At 48.0% G+C, this 18,064-nt stretch overlaps 7 protein-coding genes across 7 annotated transcripts; 4 read left to right on the top strand and 3 right to left on the bottom strand.

Moving 5' to 3' along the window:
- Nucleotides 1-529: 529 nt before the first annotated feature.
- Nucleotides 530-5,000, bottom strand: N7483_003082 (cleavage/polyadenylation factor CFT1; the record flags this gene model as incomplete). The annotated part of the gene is made up of 6 exons (XM_057086519.1): nucleotides 530-1,011; nucleotides 1,069-1,216; nucleotides 1,273-1,726; nucleotides 1,794-1,869; nucleotides 1,923-2,121; nucleotides 2,175-5,000. 6 exons carry the CDS (start codon nucleotides 4,998-5,000, stop codon nucleotides 530-532), a joined length of 4,185 nt encoding a protein of 1,394 aa, XP_056946348.1.
- Nucleotides 5,001-5,433: 433 nt separating this feature from the next.
- N7483_003081 (uncharacterized protein) lies at nucleotides 5,434-7,309 on the top strand (the record flags this gene model as incomplete). The annotated part of the gene is made up of 3 exons (XM_057086518.1): nucleotides 5,434-5,983; nucleotides 6,058-7,065; nucleotides 7,140-7,309. The coding sequence occupies 3 exons, from the start codon at nucleotides 5,434-5,436 to the stop codon at nucleotides 7,307-7,309; spliced, it is 1,728 nt and encodes a 575-aa protein (XP_056946347.1).
- A 291-nt stretch (nucleotides 7,310-7,600) lies between these two features.
- On the bottom strand, nucleotides 7,601-8,220 carry N7483_003080 (uncharacterized protein; the record flags this gene model as incomplete). The annotated part of the gene is made up of 4 exons (XM_057086517.1): nucleotides 7,601-7,665; nucleotides 7,725-7,789; nucleotides 7,840-7,898; nucleotides 7,966-8,220. 4 exons carry the CDS (start codon nucleotides 8,218-8,220, stop codon nucleotides 7,601-7,603), a joined length of 444 nt encoding a protein of 147 aa, XP_056946346.1.
- Nucleotides 8,221-8,551: 331 nt separating this feature from the next.
- On the top strand, nucleotides 8,552-10,121 carry N7483_003079 (Atg14 domain-containing protein; the record flags this gene model as incomplete). Its single annotated transcript, XM_057086516.1, has 2 exons — nucleotides 8,552-9,179; nucleotides 9,238-10,121. 2 exons carry the CDS (start codon nucleotides 8,552-8,554, stop codon nucleotides 10,119-10,121), a joined length of 1,512 nt encoding a protein of 503 aa, XP_056946345.1.
- Nucleotides 10,122-10,483: 362 nt separating this feature from the next.
- N7483_003078 (putative ZIP family zinc transporter) lies at nucleotides 10,484-11,992 on the top strand (the record flags this gene model as incomplete). Its single annotated transcript, XM_057086515.1, has 3 exons — nucleotides 10,484-10,529; nucleotides 10,568-10,768; nucleotides 10,839-11,992. 3 exons carry the CDS (start codon nucleotides 10,484-10,486, stop codon nucleotides 11,990-11,992), a joined length of 1,401 nt encoding a protein of 466 aa, XP_056946344.1.
- Nucleotides 11,993-13,078: 1,086 nt separating this feature from the next.
- erg10B (acetyl-CoA C-acetyltransferase) lies at nucleotides 13,079-14,560 on the bottom strand (the record flags this gene model as incomplete). The annotated part of the gene is made up of 5 exons (XM_057086514.1): nucleotides 13,079-13,597; nucleotides 13,662-14,154; nucleotides 14,213-14,288; nucleotides 14,374-14,423; nucleotides 14,496-14,560. The coding sequence occupies 5 exons, from the start codon at nucleotides 14,558-14,560 to the stop codon at nucleotides 13,079-13,081; spliced, it is 1,203 nt and encodes a 400-aa protein (XP_056946343.1).
- Nucleotides 14,561-14,832: 272 nt separating this feature from the next.
- N7483_003076 (U5 snRNP component Snu114, putative) lies at nucleotides 14,833-18,005 on the top strand (the record flags this gene model as incomplete). Its single annotated transcript, XM_057086513.1, has 4 exons — nucleotides 14,833-14,852; nucleotides 14,936-15,078; nucleotides 15,155-17,383; nucleotides 17,443-18,005. The coding sequence occupies 4 exons, from the start codon at nucleotides 14,833-14,835 to the stop codon at nucleotides 18,003-18,005; spliced, it is 2,955 nt and encodes a 984-aa protein (XP_056946342.1).
- Nucleotides 18,006-18,064: the final 59 nt, after the last annotated feature.

The raw sequence follows: 18,064 nt of genomic DNA, 5'->3' as shown, positions 1-18,064 counted from the left end.
GAGGAGTGGTTTTTGGGAGTGTTGGTGAAAGGTCAAGTAGATGACCGAGCTATTCATCCTCGGTTGAGAGAAAAACCAGAAAACTCGTTGGGTTTGGATTTCTGTTTGGGATTTTTGGTCTCTTGGTCTATGTTTTCTGCTGGTTATATCCCATTGTGTTATGATGCTACGCTGCTACTTGCCTATGCCCGTGCCAATGTACGAGGTGGCTTTGATGGCTTTGATTTGGCAGGCGGAGTTCAATTGATCAAGTTGTTTCTCACAGATACTACTATATACTACTATCTCTGAATCATAATCGATCGAAATGAGTACTATTTATTGCTTGCTATTATCTAGTAAAAATCTTAGGTGTATGCGAACTTGAGAATAACTTCAAGTTGAACTGAATGACTCACAAGAAACTCTGGAGTTGAGTGTACTTTTACTACTTCCTACTTCGGAATTGGTGGAACCTCATGTAAATAATAATAATAGTTCATTACGTTTCCGTCAACTTCTCAGATCCAGATGTCTCTCTTTTTCAGGCCTATAGATAGCCCAGCCCGTCTCCACTGATGGCTTCTAGATCCGCTCGGATTTCCCACTCCGTCGCCCCGACCCGGCCCGCAATATCCGCCTGGCGTTGCTTGCCCAGGCTTAACCACTGTCGAAGTACCGTCCCATCAACCATTCCTCGACCAGAAGCACCATCACTCTCCACTGCACGGAAAGCACGCGGGTTTAACCCACCAGGATGTTCAATCGTGTTGATCAGTTGGGACTGTAGAGCGGATAATCGTCGGTAGGATTCTTCGGCAACAGTGGTCACTAGTGCCAGGGATCCATTCTGTGAAGTAATTAGGACATTATGTGTGGCGATTGTTTGATCAATGTCCATATCATCTTCTGTTGGTTCCATCTGCTCTGATGACACGGCTGTGCGAGGGAGTAGTGTCACTGTTGACGCGAAGTTGCCTGTGTAGAACTTGCTTCGATTAAGTAGTCGGTCTCCGTTGGAGGATTTGGGATCTGTCGACATTAGTATTTATGGTCCTTGGTTACTTGGTTTTCTTTGTTTGCACTCACCCTCAGGATCGTACTGCAGTACATGGAGATTGCAGTCTCCATCAGCGAGAAGCATGTAGAGCTTGTTTCCATCTGGAAGGAAGTCTGCTGCGACTACCTCGAGGTACTCGGGATCCTTGCCGAAGAGTGACATTTTGTATGGTTCCTCCTATAAAGCCGATTAGTATATGCGTAACGTGAGGGAACTTGAAGTGATCGCCTTACCGAGTATCCGGCAAACCAAAGACCCTTCATTGCATCGCCCATGAGACACATTCCTGTGCCCTTCAGTTCCTTCGCGACGTTGACATAAGTCTGCATGTCCATGAACGCCACAGGAAGAAGGCTCCCATCTTCCTTCAGTCCTCGAACCATGCATTTCTGTCCTTGAGCCACAAGAACAAAGCCTTGTCCACCGATGCCAGAGAGCGCAGTCACTGCTCCTTTGACAACCTCCTTGCCGATGAGCTTGAGTTTCCGTCCCGTTTCTGGCTTTCCTGGTTCGGGAACTACGTCGATCACGTCGAAGACATAGATGCATCCTCGAGCTGGAATATCCTCTCCTTTGGTCGTCGCTGTTCCGACGACAATCAGATCTTTACGCTCGTGCGTGTTTTCGGATACCTCGAGTTTGATGTTCTTGACCGCTGTCACATGCTCTGCGAGCTCCAGGGGGTAACTATCAACATGGTTAGTCTCATAAAACACTCTCTTTAAAGATATTTTTGATGTCAGAATGGGCTTACCTGTCAATCACTTCCCAGGTCTTTGGGCTAACGACCTTAATGTAACTCTGGGGTACTTCGGGGAGAAATTCCATTTCTGGATATCATGTTAGTTATAGGGTGAGAATGATTGGAATAGGATTGACGAACCTTCACCGCGCCATTCGGGGTGGAGCTCATCGTTGTCGGGTAACCTGAAGCCCTCGTTGGAGCTGGTACCAAGCACGTAAGTCTTGGATGCCGTAGCATAGGTTAAGAAGTCGACCTGCTCATCCAACTGAACTTTTCGGATTATCCAAGAATAGTCGAGATTGGTGTTTTGAGGCAATCGACAGGTTCGAATGATGTGCTAGACGCATTTTGTTAGTAATAGCAAACTTTGGGACGTGCGACATAAAATACCTCGGAGTCCACATAGACAAAACCATTCTCACAACTGGTGGCTGGCGAATCAAAGGTACTGAGCCATCGAGTGTATCCACCACGTAGACGGACAACATGTGGAGAGCTCTTTGAGGTTCTCACAAGGAAGCTTCCTGGGTCACCTGGCATGAACACAGTGCTGAGACCTGAAATGTTTGAGAGGGCGCGCAATGGCCTGGGACGCTGGAAGGTCGTCTCGTCCTGGATAGATGATGAGGGAGATTTAATCTTGGAAAGGGTATGGTGACACTCTCGGTAAAATCGAAGGTTAGATTGCTCATTGCCATCCTCTGATTGAATGAAGACTGGTCGGTAAACAACCAGATCGTCATTGCCGGTGCGAACGATCAGGTATGGCTCAGTAGTTGAGGAATCACCAAGGTTGGCCACAATGGTCTCTTTGATAGACTCTCGGGAATTTGATCGGCGAGGTGGCTCTGTTGATAACAGAGGCTGCAGGCAGTCAACACCGTCAATGACTGACAAAAGATTCATGTCTGGAATGCTGAATATTGAGAGTTTGCAATCCGGACTCAACAGGAAAAGGAGATTTTGTTTCTGCGTCTCATTGGAGTTTGAATAAAGGGGGCTGAATGAGCGGTGTTTGTCATGGAAGAGAGACGCGGAACACCATTGCAGCGTGGAAAGTCCCTCTGGGAGGGGTACTTCATCAAGATCACCGCTGTCATCGATTTGAAGAAGCAGGAGAGAGGCGTCATCGCGTAGAATGGCGAGGTACGGATCAGCAAAGCTGGCGCTCACGGCATGGGACTCTTCATCATCGCTATCTTCATCCCAAATCAGATAGATCTGTGCGAGTTCTAAGTCTCTGTCGTAAATTCTGATTTCATTTCGCAGGACCTGGACAATACGGGTGTCCTCTGCCAACAGCCCAATGTCAATCGTAACATCATCATTGGGGTTGAAATCGGGGGCCTTGACGGGCTTCAGATCTTGCCCCTCCACGGCCAAGACCTCTGAAACCTCCTTATCAGCTTCAACAAGTCGTGAGATAACCACATATTGACGTGAACTATCTTCAGTCTGATCGTCCTTATTGACAGAGCCCTTCTTGCCCGTGACCATCGAAACTGACCACACTCCATCAGCGTCGTCGATTTTCATGGATTTCACGGTCACCGGGTCAATTTCTCTGGTGATGATAGCGAGCCCACCGGCCTTGCCACTGCCTTGAGATGCGACCAACTCTAACTGGCCAGAAACACCTTGAACGTCTGAGACCGGGTCTGAAGCTGAGTTGGCGTCGCCCACAGTAACATCTCTCAGGGGACCAACGCTAGGAAGTCGATCATTCAACTGCAAATGATAATATTCAGGCGTCGAATGCTCTGAGCCTCTGCGTACGTCAACTTGAGTTCGCTCCGGTACAGAGGAGTACAGATCATCCTCGTAGGCATCATCATCCATTTGGTCCTCATCTGATAAATCACCGAGATTATCAGTAATCTGCTTCTGCTCTGATCGTGTCTTTTTGTTCGGAGCCGAATGAGACCACCCCAGAAGCAACGAGTCCGCATCTTCGCTGCCAAGGAAAAGATTGCCATCGTTGAAGCAGGTGGAGCAGGAAGCCGCTGATCCAAGAAGATTTCCACCTGCCTGGGCTGGTAGTGAGTGAACAGACATGCCCGATACAGATCGGCCATCTAATTTGAATTTGATGAGTGCCAGTTCTCCGGAAGCAAGGGCAAGAACCAAGTCGCCGCTGTTTTTACCCAGTCGCTCCACTACACAACCTTCCAGGCGGAAACCCAAGTCGGATTGATCACTCATGGAGAATGACGAGACAAGACGCGAAAATTCGTTCACACCAACCGCATTTGTTTTACCGGCCTGGTCAACATGCACAATCTCATTGGAACCAAGAAGCAGAGCACCTCCAACGGGAGGGGGCAATGCCACAACCTTGAACAAGTCACTGGGAAGTCGAGAGACGGAAAGAAGCGTTGTCGATGCTCGCTGCTCTATGTCGAGGGTGAAGACTGTGTAAAACATAATGTCTTTTCTCTCATGGGCGAGAGCGGTAGATGTTGCAACTTGAGAATACAAGATACCAAATGTCGGCTCTCGGTATTCATAGAGAAACGCCAGGCTGACAGGGTGCAATAACGAAGGATCCAGGGCCGTCAATGGCAGAACAAAAGAAGCAGAATACGGCGTGGAATATGAAGAGCCATCTTTGTTCTTATCCGCTCCAGTTGGTCCCTCAAGTGCCTGCGCTTGAGGGCGTTCACCATCTAGGTCTGGGTCATAGTCGTCCATCGCAAGATCATCACCTGCTTGATGGAAAGGTAAAATGGCGAGATTGCGAACTCCAAAGTTGAAAACAGCACATCGACTGCTAGGGTCCACACTGAGAATACTGCCACAGGAATCGAGGTCTGGGACCCAAGGACTGCGGGCCAAATCATCTCGCTCATAGTAATGGATCGAGACAGTGGAGATGTTGTGACGTTCGGGATCCCACTCGATAAGACTGAGTTTGGCATTTCGAACGGCCAGCAGAATTGCCTCGCCACCACTCTTGGAGTTCAGGATCTTGACTCGACTCAAATCTGTCACAGTGCCTGGCAGAGAGTACTCTTTCTCTAAAATCAATTTTGGCTCCGATAGACCAGAGTGGGTCGAATTGGTCTCGGTGTTCTCGGGAGTTGGTTTGATCAGAGAAAACACTTGCAGCAAGGATGAACGCACCACAACCAGATTGTTAGCTGTGGATGATAAGAAAGGAAGCGCAACGGCATGGGTAACCCCCATTGGGGGTAACAGCTCTGTATAGCACTGCATTGCGCGAACGGAGCACGAATTTTAAAGAAGTTGAAATATTCTCATGAGGAATTAATGGATGTATAAAAGGCCGTACATGGAGCCGAGCTAAAAATAATTCACTTGAGTAGCAAGAATTTTCAGATAAAATTCAAGCTAGATCAGTGGTTGATGGTCGTAGTTAAACAGTTCCCCATCGAGGGTGAATATCGAGAAACAAAGCATGTCACGTGGTAATTACCAAAAAGGGGTTAGCGTATGACGACAAGGTACAACAGTGAATGTGAAACCAACTTCCTACTTTCTTCCATTAACTCTCTGACGTGAATCTTTTTTTTAAAAAAATTCCTCATTTGAATTGAGTCACGGTCATATTTTGTTTTGAGAACAAATATCATCTTCGGTTTTGTCCCATGTGAGAAACTTGAAGCTATTTCAAGCTCGAGTCCTCATTATGGCACTCCTTCAGACTTCCTTGATCTGGATTGTGTATGCAGTCGTGATAGCAATCCTACTGGCGGTGGCCTCGGTGTTTATCTACATCTATCAAACACCTCGGGATCGCTCTCCGTCTGTGACCATCACCTGCATAATCGCTATTACGAGTCTTTTGGCAACTGTACTCTTGCTGCCAGTCGATGTTGCACTTGTCTCATCAACTACCTCATCTCGGCTGGGTCAACGGAAAGACTGGGCCACTCAGGAAAAAGTCGATAATATTACATTTTCTCTCACAATCATTTATTATCTTCTGTACTCCCTTGATGCCTTGCTCTGTCTTCTGGTCATCCCTTTTACCTACTTTTGGTATGAGGAGTATGACGAGGTTGCCTCTGAAACTGGAGAGCAAACAGTAGGGCAGCGACTCTGGGGTGCCCTCAAGTATACTTTATCCTTCGTTGCAATTGTAGTCATTTTATTCCTGGTTGGGTTCTTTGTCCCCATCTCCAAGGACAAGAAAGGCTTGGATTTGGATTATTTCAAACGATTACTAACTGAGAACCGTGAGTTGAGCCACGTCTTAGTTTAATCCCCCCCTTGATTTCCAGGTTTCGATGAAACTAAATATGAAATGCAGATGGCGAGCGGGCATTGACATTTGCTTTGGGTTTATTGATAACCCTCGGGATCTTCTTATATGTCCTTTACACATCAGTGGGACTTGCTTTGTTCCCCATCAGCTTGATCAAAACTGCACCCTCAATTTCCAGCCCTACTTTGCGGGCATCCACAGCTCAGCAATTGGAGGCAAATCAGGAACGACAAAGGCAGCTTGAGGGCCGTTGTGGGGGCAATCCAGAGCTTCTCTCATCCAAGGATCGCAGGGAACTTGACACGCTGGGACGGGAGGAGAGAACGCTGATTCGAAGACAACGCCTCGCTGAAGAAGCTCAAGGGGAAGGTCGAAGCTGGTTGATGCGAGTATGGTTCAAGATTGAAGCAGTCTTCCGCCCCTTCAAACTACTAGGTGGTCTGCTTCTTCTGTTGGTTGCGTTTATCACATGGGTGTCTATGCTGTTGACTACCATTGACAAAGCGAAAAACTCAATCTGCAAGCACCAGTGTGGATATATCCTCGGACATATCAACATTTTCAACCCTGTGAACTGGGCGCTCGTACAATCTGCCAAGGTCTTCCCAGTTGATTATGCGATCTTTACTGTGCTTGTTTTGCTTTTGTTCTGCAGTTCCATCGTGGGCATTGCAGCGGTCGGAATCCGCTTCCTTTGGATTCGTATCTTTCAGATCAGGAAGGGTCATACTTCACCTCAGGCTCTCCTTTTGGCAACCGTCATGCTGATGTTAACGACTCTGGCATTGAATTATTCCATCTCCATGGTGGTCGCTCCTCAGTATGCCACATTTGGCCCCCAGACCTTCTGCGACCGTGAGCCTACATTACCATTTGGGCAGCCAGATTGCTCCGATAACAAGGATCTCATCAAGCCATGCTCCGAGTTAGCAGAGAATCCTGCCGCGCAGAGAGTATGCACTCCTAGTGTTGCCAGCACGTTTTTGAACCGTGTTACCTTCAACTTCCCATTCTTTGGAGTCGTATTTTTCTGGTCCCAATTTGTCTTTCTCGGTAAGAACCCTGTTTCTAAAAATGAATACTGGCTCCGTTTGGCTCTACTAGTTGACTAATATATTTATCTATAGGAGTCTATCTGATTATCTTCATCACATCACTCTTTCGGTCACCAAAGTTGGACGAGAGACAACTCGATGAGGATGCCGAAGAAGCTGAAGAAGAGGGTCTACTTGCCAATACAGGAAGACGTTTCAACGCAACTTGGCAAGATATTACGGGCAGACCAGACCGTGCTTGAATTTTAGTCTTGTCAGAGCGAACAACTTGAATTTGTTGACTTTATGATTGTTATGATATTTTTTGTTTCTTCTTGGAAAGGACTTTTTTGGTCATGCGTCGTTATCATCTCGCGGATGCACATACTATATGTGGTGTAAAAGAGACATAATCTAATGAAATACATGAAATTCGCGACGCAAGATACTCTCGCTTTCTTATTAGTAGGCGTAATAGCATGATCCAGCATGCGTTAGTTGAAATTGCCATGGTCAAGCACTCTGGGTGATTGTGATATCAGTCGTAACAAGGATCAACCTTTCATTTGCCCATTCAGTAGAGCAACTGCATTCTGGAATGCTTTCACCACCTCCATGTCTTGTAGAGAAGAACAATGGTTAGCTATTGGTAAATAGGGCAGAGAGTTCTCAGCTCACAATGCTTTTTCTTGTTCTCCAAATTAACCTCGGAGTTTTGAACATGCTGCGTCTGTGTCTTGAATCTTCAAGAATTTAGTGGGGATTCTCCAAGCATTGTGGAGTGGACCCTTACCGTTTCAGAGCTCGTTGCTCATCTTGTAGCACAGCTGTCTGGGACCACGCAGTAAAAGCCTTTGAGATGATTAGATTCAAGTAATTGGAGGTAGTAGTAGCAGTAGGTATATAAATTGAATCTCACCTCCAGTACATTGGTTGTTTGCGCTCGGAGGTCTTCCTCAACACGGCTGTGCTCGTCCATAGCGTCTGTGTACTTCTCTTGCAGCTGATCCCAATCATATTGCTCCAGTCTCTGAGTTAAATGTGCCAGAAGAAGCTCTTCTGTGTCCAGGACTGGCTCAAGAGGCTCAAGAGGCTGTGGGCTGCGCGTCTGTTCAAGCTCCTTTGGAGATGGTGATCGTAAGGCACTCTCATGGGGATCATCGGTGGACCCCATGATGATCAATCGTTTCCCAGTAGATTTGTTCAGGCAACAATGAGAGTGAAACAAGTTTCAATTGTGATGGCAGTTGTTTGGAGGTAATTCAAGTTTAAAGCTTTATCACCTGGGCAGGCTGTCTCGGTGATCTAAATAATTGCAGGTGAGCATTTACCCGCACAACTGGGACCGGCTGCGTCACCTGACGATCGTCAATACAAAACCCCCATCTCTCTATCTCCTTCAACCATCCCATCTTTGGTCGATTTTGAATATAGCGCTGGTAGCTTCAAAACATCATGGAAATGCGACTCATGGTTCTTCAACTTATCCTCGTCAACCTTCTGCGATGAGCTGTCACATATGCCATTCTACTCACTCCCGCTCGCCATTCCTTTGCTCAACATGCGCCCGCAATCGGCTTTATCAGCTTCGCCTCGAACATACACAGATCCTCCTTGAAAAAGAATCCTTGGGCCGTCAGATCGAGCTAGCTGTTGCTTCAAATGGTCCCCATACTCAACATTCCCAGGTTGAGGAAACACCTTCGCAGGGTGCTGGTGATAGCTCTCGGTTCTGGGAGCTTCAGACCATATCCAACAAAGAGGCTTGCGCAACTATCCGAGTCGAGGCGGTGTCGCAGCATCTTACAAAATTGAAGGATGAGATCGAGGCAAAGAAAATCGATATAGCAAAACGCAAGGAACGACTTGCTCGTAGGCGTTCTGATGCGGAGTCGGCCCAGTATCAACTTGGAGAGCGGGAGGGTACAATCTTGACAGGGATACAGAATACAGCGAAGCGGACTGAGCATCTCTGGCATAATTTACATATCAAAACTGCAGAATCCCGGATCTATCTCTGTCGTGAAGCTGCCCACCTTTATGGCTTGCGTCCGAAGACAGCGAGGAGGGGCGATACTCGTCCGACTTATGTCCTAGGTGGGTTGCAGATCTTGGATTTGCGAGATATGAATGGTAAGTTCACTACAACCTTTCTATATCCATATTGTCTGATATACTAATAACATTTCAGGCTCCACACCAGCTCACATTTCCACATCTCTTTCCAATATTGCCCGTCTCCTTGTTCTCGTTTCACATTACCTTTCACTGAGATTGCCCGCGGAAATCGCACTACCTAATCAGACCAATCCTAATCCGACCATTTACATGCCCGCCGCATCATATAATACTGGTCAACCCACTGGTGCCGGTTTAAGTTCTACCCCGGCAGCACCACGATCAGCACATTCACAGCCTCGTCCGCGGCCACTCTTTATTGATAAAACCCTTCCACGGCTAGCCAAAGAAGACCCGGCAACATATGGTCTTTTCCTTGAAGGAGCGACTCTCCTTGCATGGGACGTCGCTTGGTTGTGTCGGACTCAAGGGTTAAATGTGACATCGGAATCATGGGAAGAAGTCTGCGATATTGGAAACAGCATGTGGCAGCTACTGGGTGCTTCACCAGCTCAACCATCTACTTTGATGCGGGCCTTCGCTGGTCGAGACACCCAAGCGAAGATAAAACCCGCAAAGGATACTCCCCAAACCACAATCCATCGCACAAAGTCTTTCCCTATGATTGGACACTACTCACATGGTACTGTTCATTCCTTTCTAGGCGCTTCTGAAGGGTCCGAATTCATGCGGACATGGAAGTTGCCCACTCCAACCAAGATCACAGATAAGCTGAAATCCAATCTTCTTGGTGAGATGGCCAGTGCAGAATGGGAATTACTTGAAGAGCAGGAGTGGGACGATGAAGCCTTGCAAGCCAATAATCCTGCTCCATCTCAAGAGGCCAAATCCTCATCAGGTACTGGGTTATCTGGAACCAACGGGAAGACCAGTGATCAAACATCTGATCCACGTCCCAAAAGAACCAGTGGCTGGACTAAGCTCCATAGTAGATAGAACTTGAACCATATTTTTTCTATTTGCTTGCAATACAATTTGGTCTTACAAGTGTATAAATCCATGTATAAATCCATCGGAATGTGTAGATCAATGCGGAGTAGATTGAAGTCCCGGGAGTGCGGAGTTACTAAGGTGCCGAGATAAGATTGTACCGCGTGGCGGTTACAACTTCGAACTTGCCATGTTTCCCCGATTCCGGGATCTTATGGACGGCGAGAGAGGGTAGAGTCAACAAACTTGAAGAGCCCAATTGTATCAGGTTCACTCATATCTTGAGTGCCGTGCTGTGGGGAATTGATTCTACTTCCTCTCTGTCAGGAGATGTGGCCGGAATTCGGCCGCATCTAAATTCCTCAAACATGAACAATGCCCGTACATGGCAGAATACTGGGGATGAGTCTCTAGGTTGGTTGGTCATTATTTATTATTCGGATAACATATAGCTAATCTTTGCTTATCACCTTCAGACTTCAAACGTGCACTATCTATCATCTCAGAAGTACCCGAGTCTCTCCTGAGAGCTGAACTTGTTCGCAGAGATGCGGCAGGAGATGCGCCCTCGTGCGGTTCCGAGGAACGGGGCACATACAACACGCCCCTGCATGTTATGGCACTATTCCTTATCTTGGGCTTAAGTACACTTGGTATGCGTTGTCTTCTCTCCCCCTGTGTGCCAAAAGAAGCAGAACGACTAACGATTTTATTCGATACCAGCATGCTCATTCCCCGTCCTTGCTCGTCGCTTTCCTGGCCTTCCAATTCCGCGTCGTTTTCTCTTCGTATCAAGGCATTTCGGTACAGGTGTTTTGATTGCGACAGCGTTTGTCCACTTGCTCCCGACGGCATTTGTTTCCTTGACGGATCCTTGTCTCCCTCGCTTCTGGAGTCATACATACCGCGCCATGGCTGGATTTGTCGCCATGTTGGCAGTTTTTGCCGTAGTTTTGGTGGAAATGTTTTTCGCCATGAAAGGAGCAGGACATGTACACAGCAGTGACTACGACAACTTACTCGGTGATATGGGACGTGAATCCTTGGGCGAGTTTGGACATGATGCCACGAACTACTCCCGTTTGGAAGAAGCACAAGGCGCACATGGTGGTATTCGTCTAGAAGGTGTTCGTCAGACTGGTCGGAGGGGTTCCGACGAACCCGCTTCTGGCTCTTCGCATGACTCGGAACGGCCGGCTGGTTCTCGGCTAGATAAGGAGGAAGATGAGGACGACACTAGCCTTGATGAGCTTGATGTTTATGGTGATGATATGCCCTCTCCTGTACCTCGGTCAGGCGCGCAGTCACATCACCACCATTCACGCTCGCATAGCAATGGTCATCTTCGGCAGCAGTCGGAATTACCTCTGCAAAACCCACAGCGTCAACTCTTACAATGCCTGCTTCTGGAAGCGGGTATCCTATTCCACAGTATCTTTATTGGCATGGCCCTCAGTGTCGCAACTGGGACCTCTTTTATTGTGCTTCTCATCGCTATCAGTTTCCATCAGACCTTTGAGGGTTTTGCACTTGGTTCGCGCATTGCCTCTCTCATTCCTGATCTTTTCGAACCGTCTTCTGCGAAGCCTTGGCTGATGTGCCTGGCTTATGGAACAACCACTCCACTTGGTCAGGCCATTGGCCTGGTCCTACACAATATGTATGACCCTGCAAGTACCACAGGTCTGCTTATGGTTGGCATTACCAACGCTATCAGCAGTGGTCTCTTACTCTTCGCTGGTTTGGTAGAGCTCCTTGCGGAAGACTTCCTGAGTGAGGAAAGCTACGGGACTCTCAAGGGTAAACGCCGGGTGGAGGCATGCATATCGGTTGCCTGTGGCGCTCTGCTAATGGCATTCGTTGGTGCCTTTGCCTAAGAGTGTGGTCTTCCACCTCTTTTTACGGTTTCTTTTGTTACTTCTCTAGACCTAAGACAATTTACGCTTCGCTATTCCTAGTTGTTTTGGCTCATCGTGTGATGAGTATATGTATAGAACGCATTTGACCTCGAACCTTGAAAGTAGGACGAAAAAATGAATGATTGAACTGAAAGCCGGCGACTGGCAGTTTCAAATGTTGTCACTATGTACTAGTATTGACCTGTTCTCCTGCTTGGGTTCCAGTGGGTTTTCGAGTTTCCTCGCCGTCCAGCAGAATACCCAGAGGCCATAGATTTACCAATAGACTAGATTTTTCTTTTGTTTATTCCATCTAAACATGAGCATATACATACCTCAGGCTCTTAATTTAGCTATCTCTTACTTTAGGATATCTCTGAGTTTAGATATCCCTAGGGTTGCCAGTTGCCTACTATGTCCAACTACTATATAGCAGCTACTAGCCTTCCCCTCCAGGCTCAGGCTCCAGGTACTAATCATGTAGGTAACCTCCAGGGCTACCTCCAGGGCTAGTAGGTAACCCCGTACATAGGTACTTACATACAAAGAGCTTTCAAATGTTAGGCCATCAGTCACCTGTACTTAGACCGTGACCTTGCTACTGACTCGGACTGAGCCCTGTACTTAACTTTGGAAGTGGTATGTATGTGAACATCCCTGTCTGACATCTCAGTGCTGCATGTGGAGAGGATGTGAACACATCAGCTGACCTGGCCAACCACTTGAGTGCTAGGGACTTACTTACCTTTCCCACTCCAGGGCTGGCAACCTTCGGGGAATTCCAAGGTTTCAAATGCTCTCTGTTTCACAGGTGGTAGTGCCGCGCTTCGCGCCGCACATGTGCATGACTCGGAGGACTCCGAGTCGTACTAAAAGCATTATTACTTCACGTTCACTAGTATGCCAGTGTATAACTAATAGTGCGGGATTACATTTAGTAGTATGTGGTTCAATTTGAATTCATTTGATCCGAAATATATAATCAATTTGTTAATGCCAACATCTATCTTCAATCCTGTTGGTCTTTGCTTTGTTGATAGTCATATCATCATTAAATTATAGCGCTTAAAGGAGAGACTCGATAACCAGGGCACTGGCACCGCCACCACCGTTGCAGATACCAACACATCCAAGCTTGCCATTCTGAGCCTTCAGAACACCAATCAAGGTAGCCAGGATACGGGCACCACTGGCACCCAAGGGGTGACCAATGGCGACGGCACCACCGTGGATGTTGACCTTGTCCTCGGAGAGGCCAAGCAGCTTCATGTTGGCAAGGGCAACAACACTGAAAGCCTCGTTAATCTCGAAGGCATCAATAGACTCCTGAGTCACGCCAGCATGCTTAAGAGCCTTAGGGATCGCCAGAGCGGGGGCAGTGGTGAACTTGCTAGGGGTCTGCTCAGCATCACCCCAACCGCAGATCTTGGCAATGGGCTTGAGGCCGAGCTCCTTAACCTTAGCCTCGGAGACCAGAACAACAGCGGCGGCACCATCGTTCAGAGGGGAGGAGTTGGGAGCAGTAACGGTACCAACGCCGGGGATGAAAGCAGGCTTCATGGCGCGGAGCTTGTCAGGGTTGAGCTATTTTTCGAATAACGAATTAGCAAATTGGACATCTCAAAATATCCACCAGTGAAAAACTTACGTTCTTAGGCTCATCATCTTGGGAAACAGTAACACCGGGCTTGCCACGGAAGCCAGGGATCTCAATGGGAGCAATCTCATAATCGAAGAGGCCGGCCTTCTGGGCAGCCTGGGCCTTCTGGTAGGTGCGGATAGCATACTCATCCTGGTCTTGACGGTTGAACTCGTGGTCCTGAGCACACTCCTCAGCCTGGAGACCCATGAGCTCCTGCTTTCCGTAGGCATCCTGGAGACCATCCTTCATGATACCATCGACAAGGCTCTGGTGGCCGTACTTGGCACCAGTACGGAGGTTGGGGAGGTAGTGGGGGGTGTTGGACATGGACTCGGTACCACCAGCGACGACGATATCAGCGTTACCGGTCATGATGGTCTGGGCTCCGAGGATGACAGCCTTCAGGCCGGAAGCGCAGACCTTGTTAACGGTAGTGCAGACAGTGGAATCGGGGAGACCAGCACCAATGGCACACTGTCTGGCGGGGTTCTGACCAACACTTGAATCGAGTTAGTACAACTAGAAGCAATGAATATGAGACTGGAGGAGGGACATACCCAGCGGACAGAACGTTGCCGTAGAAGACTTCCTGGACATCAGAGGCATTGAGACCCTCAGCACGCTCAACGGCAGCTATAGTCCTTGTTAGTATCCCCCGAAGTAAATAAAAAAAAAAGTCCCCGCAGTGGACCATGTGTAGATTGTCATTGAATCATACCCTTAATAGCGTGGGCACCAAGCTGAGGAGCAGTGAGGCTGGAAAGAGATCTGTTCAAAAGTAATCAGATTAGAAACACTGAGCGTGAATTGAGTTGACATAAAAGTGTAGAAAGCACATACCCGAGGAATGAGCCCACCGGAGTACGGGCAGTAGAAACAATGTAAACGGGAGGAAGGGAAGCCATTTTGGAAGACAATTATTTGAATGAAGAATATTAAAAGAAAGAAGAAGAAGAAGAAGAGAAAGGGGGAGAGTAAGAAGATCTTAAAGGACTGGAGGGGGGCTTTCTGAATAGTGGGGAGTGAGGAGCTGTACGGTGTAGGCGCGAGTACTTGAGACCCGCACGGACCAAGTCAAAGTTGAAGAACGTTCATCTTTCTCCGGCATCACGCCAGCACCAATTCGGGTCGTGGATCTACTTTTTGCGCGTCATCCCGGGTTAATTCTTTGGCCATCATGGATGACCTTTATGACGAGTATGTTACTCTTATCATATCTGTTATGTTTATTGCGGTTTTTTTTTTATTTGTTCCAATTGCCTGGGCTAACTCAAGAGCAGGTTCGGTAACTACATCGGCGAGGCCGAGTCCGATGAGGAACAAAATGAACAGGTTCCCCAGGCTTTCAAGTTCGATGAAGCTTCCGATTATGATGAGGAGGAGGAAGAGGTTGTCAATGATCAACAATTAATGGAAATTGATGGTATGTTTCGCGCGCTCAAGTGGCCGCAAAAGCTGTCCCTTTCCTGTCGCAAGTGCTGATGAATATTTTGCCGCAGAAGGACCCTCCAACGCCGTCATCCTCCACGAAGACAAGCAATACTACCCCAGCGCTCAACAGGTGTACGGTGCCGATGTCGAGACTTTGGTTCAGGAAGAAGATGCGCAGCCTTTGTCCGAGCCCATTATCGCTCCTGTTCAACAGAAGAAATTTGCGCTTGCGGAGACAGAGCTCCCACCCGTCTATTTTTCTCGAGAGTTTATGTCTGATTTGCTCAATTTCCCCGAGCAGATTCGAAACATCGCTATTGTCGGTCATTTACATCATGGAAAGACTGCATTCATGGATATGTTGGTTAAGCAGACCCATGACTTGACAGAGAGGTTGGAGAAGCGGATAGGCAAGCGCAAGGAGGAGCAGCTGCGATACACCGATATTCATTTCCTGGAACGAGAGCGAGGACTCTCAATTAAGGCGGCACCAATGAGCTTGGTTCTTCCCGGTACTAAGGGCAAGTCCCATCTTCTCAACATTATCGATACCCCCGGACACGTGAACTTTGTGGATGAAGTTGCTGCTTCTATCCGCCTGGCAGATGGTGTTGTCCTGGTTGTCGATGTTGTGGAGGGTGTTCAGGCCAATGCTGAGCAAATCATCAAGCATGCTGTTCTGGAGGACCTCCCGTTGACTTTGGTCGTCAATAAAATGGATCGTCTCATTCTGGAGCTCAAGCTGCCACCCACCGATGCCTACTTCAAGTTGAAACATGTGGTCGAGGAGGTTAATACAGTTATTGAGAATGTTCTTCCTGGTCAAGGTGAGAAGCGACGTTTGAGCCCCGAAAAGGGCAATGTTGCTTTTGCATCTAGCTCAATGAACTGGTGCTTTACTCTCCAGTCATTCGCCCGCATGTATGCCGACACATACCCACGACTTGACTCCACCGAGTTTGCTGCTCGACTCTGGGGAGACATTTTCTATAACCCCACTAGTCGGAAGTTTACTCGCAAGGGTATTGAAGAGAAGGCCATGCGCTCTTTTGTCAAGTTCGTTTTGGAGCCAATTTACAAGCTTTACTCTCACACCATCAGTGAAAGCCCCGAAGATCTCAAGCAAACTCTCGCTAGTGTGGGTGTCAACCTGAAGCCATCACAATTGAAGACCGATGCGAAGGAGCTGCTGAACCTGGTTTGCGAGCAATTCTTTGGTCCTCCTTCTGGCTTTGTTGACATGGCTGTGCAACATGTTCCTTCTCCGGTCGATGGAGCCCAAAGAATGTTGGAGCGATACTACACAGGTCCATTGGACTCGAAGATTGCGTCCTCAGTAGCAGCCTGTGATCAAGATGGACCTCTGGTTGTTCATGTCACCAAGCTCTTCAGCACCACCGATGCCACAGGATTTTCTTCTTTTGGAAGGATCTTGAGTGGTATTGCCCGACCTGGTCAACAAGTTCGTGTTCTTGGTGAGGGCTACGCCCCTGAAGATGAAGAAGATATGGTCATCGCGACCATTTCGGAGACCGCGATTGCAGAAACCGCCTATAGCATCTCAACAGACGGCGTCCCCGCCGGTAACTGGGTTCTTCTCGGTGGTGTTGATAACTCTATTGTGAAAACAGCAACCCTCGTTCCTCTTAAGTTGGAAGATGATGAAGAAGTCCACATTTTCCGCCCCATCCGTCATATGACCGAGTCAGTATTCAAGGTTGCAGTGGAGCCAGTCAACCCGTCAGAGTTGCCCAAGATGCTGGATGGTCTGCGCAAGATCAACAAGAGCTACCCCTTGATTTCTACCAAGGTGGAAGAGTCTGGTGAACACGTTGTCTTAGGTACAGGAGAGTTATATATGGACTGTGTTCTTCATGATCTTCGCCGACTGTACTCAGAAATGGAGATTAAGGTCTCCGACCCAGTTACCCGTTTCTGTGAGACAGTCGTGGAAACATCTGCGATGATGTGTTACTCGATTACTCCTAACAAGAAGAACAAGATCACCATGATTGCAGAGCCCTTGGACGAGGGCATTGCTGAGGATATTGAAAGCGGCAGGGTCAATATCAAGGATCCCATTCGCAAGGTGGCTCGTTATTTCGAGGACAACTATGACTGGGATAAGCTGGCAGCTCGCAGCATTTGGGCTTTTGGTCCTGAGGAGATGGGTCCTAATATTCTCCAAGATGATACACTCCCTTCGCAAGTGGATAAGAAGCTCCTGGGAACCGTCCGTGACTCCATCACCCAGGGTTTCAGCTGGGGTACCCGAGAAGGTCCCCTTTGTGAAGAACGTAAGTCACCTCTACATACTCTTATTTGTCTATTGAGCTCATATACTAATCTGTTCCAGCTATCCGTAACACCAAATTTAAGCTTACAGACGTTTCTCTGGCCGACCAAGCCATCTACCGTGGTGGTGGTCAAATCATTCCCACTGCTCGTCGAGCAGTCTACTCATCTTTCTTAATGGCTTCCCCACGACTAATGGAGCCAATTTACTCGTGCACAATGACCGGTCCAGCAGACGCGGTGGCTTCAGTGTACACAGTCCTATCACGCCGACGTGGTCACGTTTTGTCCGACGGTCCTATTGCCGGAACTCCTCTTTACTCCGTACGGGGTCTGATCCCTGTGATTGACTCCTTTGGTTTTGAGACGGATCTTCGCATTCATACTCAAGGCCAAGCCATGGTCAATCTGGCATTCGAGAAGTGGAGCGTGGTGCCTGGTGATCCGCTCGACCGTGATGTTCAACTGAAGCCACTGGAGATGGCGGGAGCTATGGCTACCGCTCGAGACTTTGTTCTGAAGACAAGACGTCGCAAGGGATTGGCGGAAGATGTGACGGTCAGTAAATTCCTGGAGCCAGAGCTTTGGAAGGGACTGAAAGAGAGTGGTGTTTTGGATTCATGATCTTTTTTTTCTTCGCTCTTGAACGGGTCATAGAAAAGAAAAATAACCAAAGTTATTTT

This window comes from Penicillium malachiteum (genome assembly GCF_028827825.1).
Source record: "Penicillium malachiteum strain IBT 17515 chromosome Unknown utg000002l:1.0-8849297.0:1.0-8852440.0, whole genome shotgun sequence".
NCBI classification, from domain to species: domain Eukaryota; kingdom Fungi; phylum Ascomycota; class Eurotiomycetes; order Eurotiales; family Aspergillaceae; genus Penicillium; species Penicillium malachiteum.
This window is presented reverse-complemented; position numbering and strand designations above follow the sequence as displayed.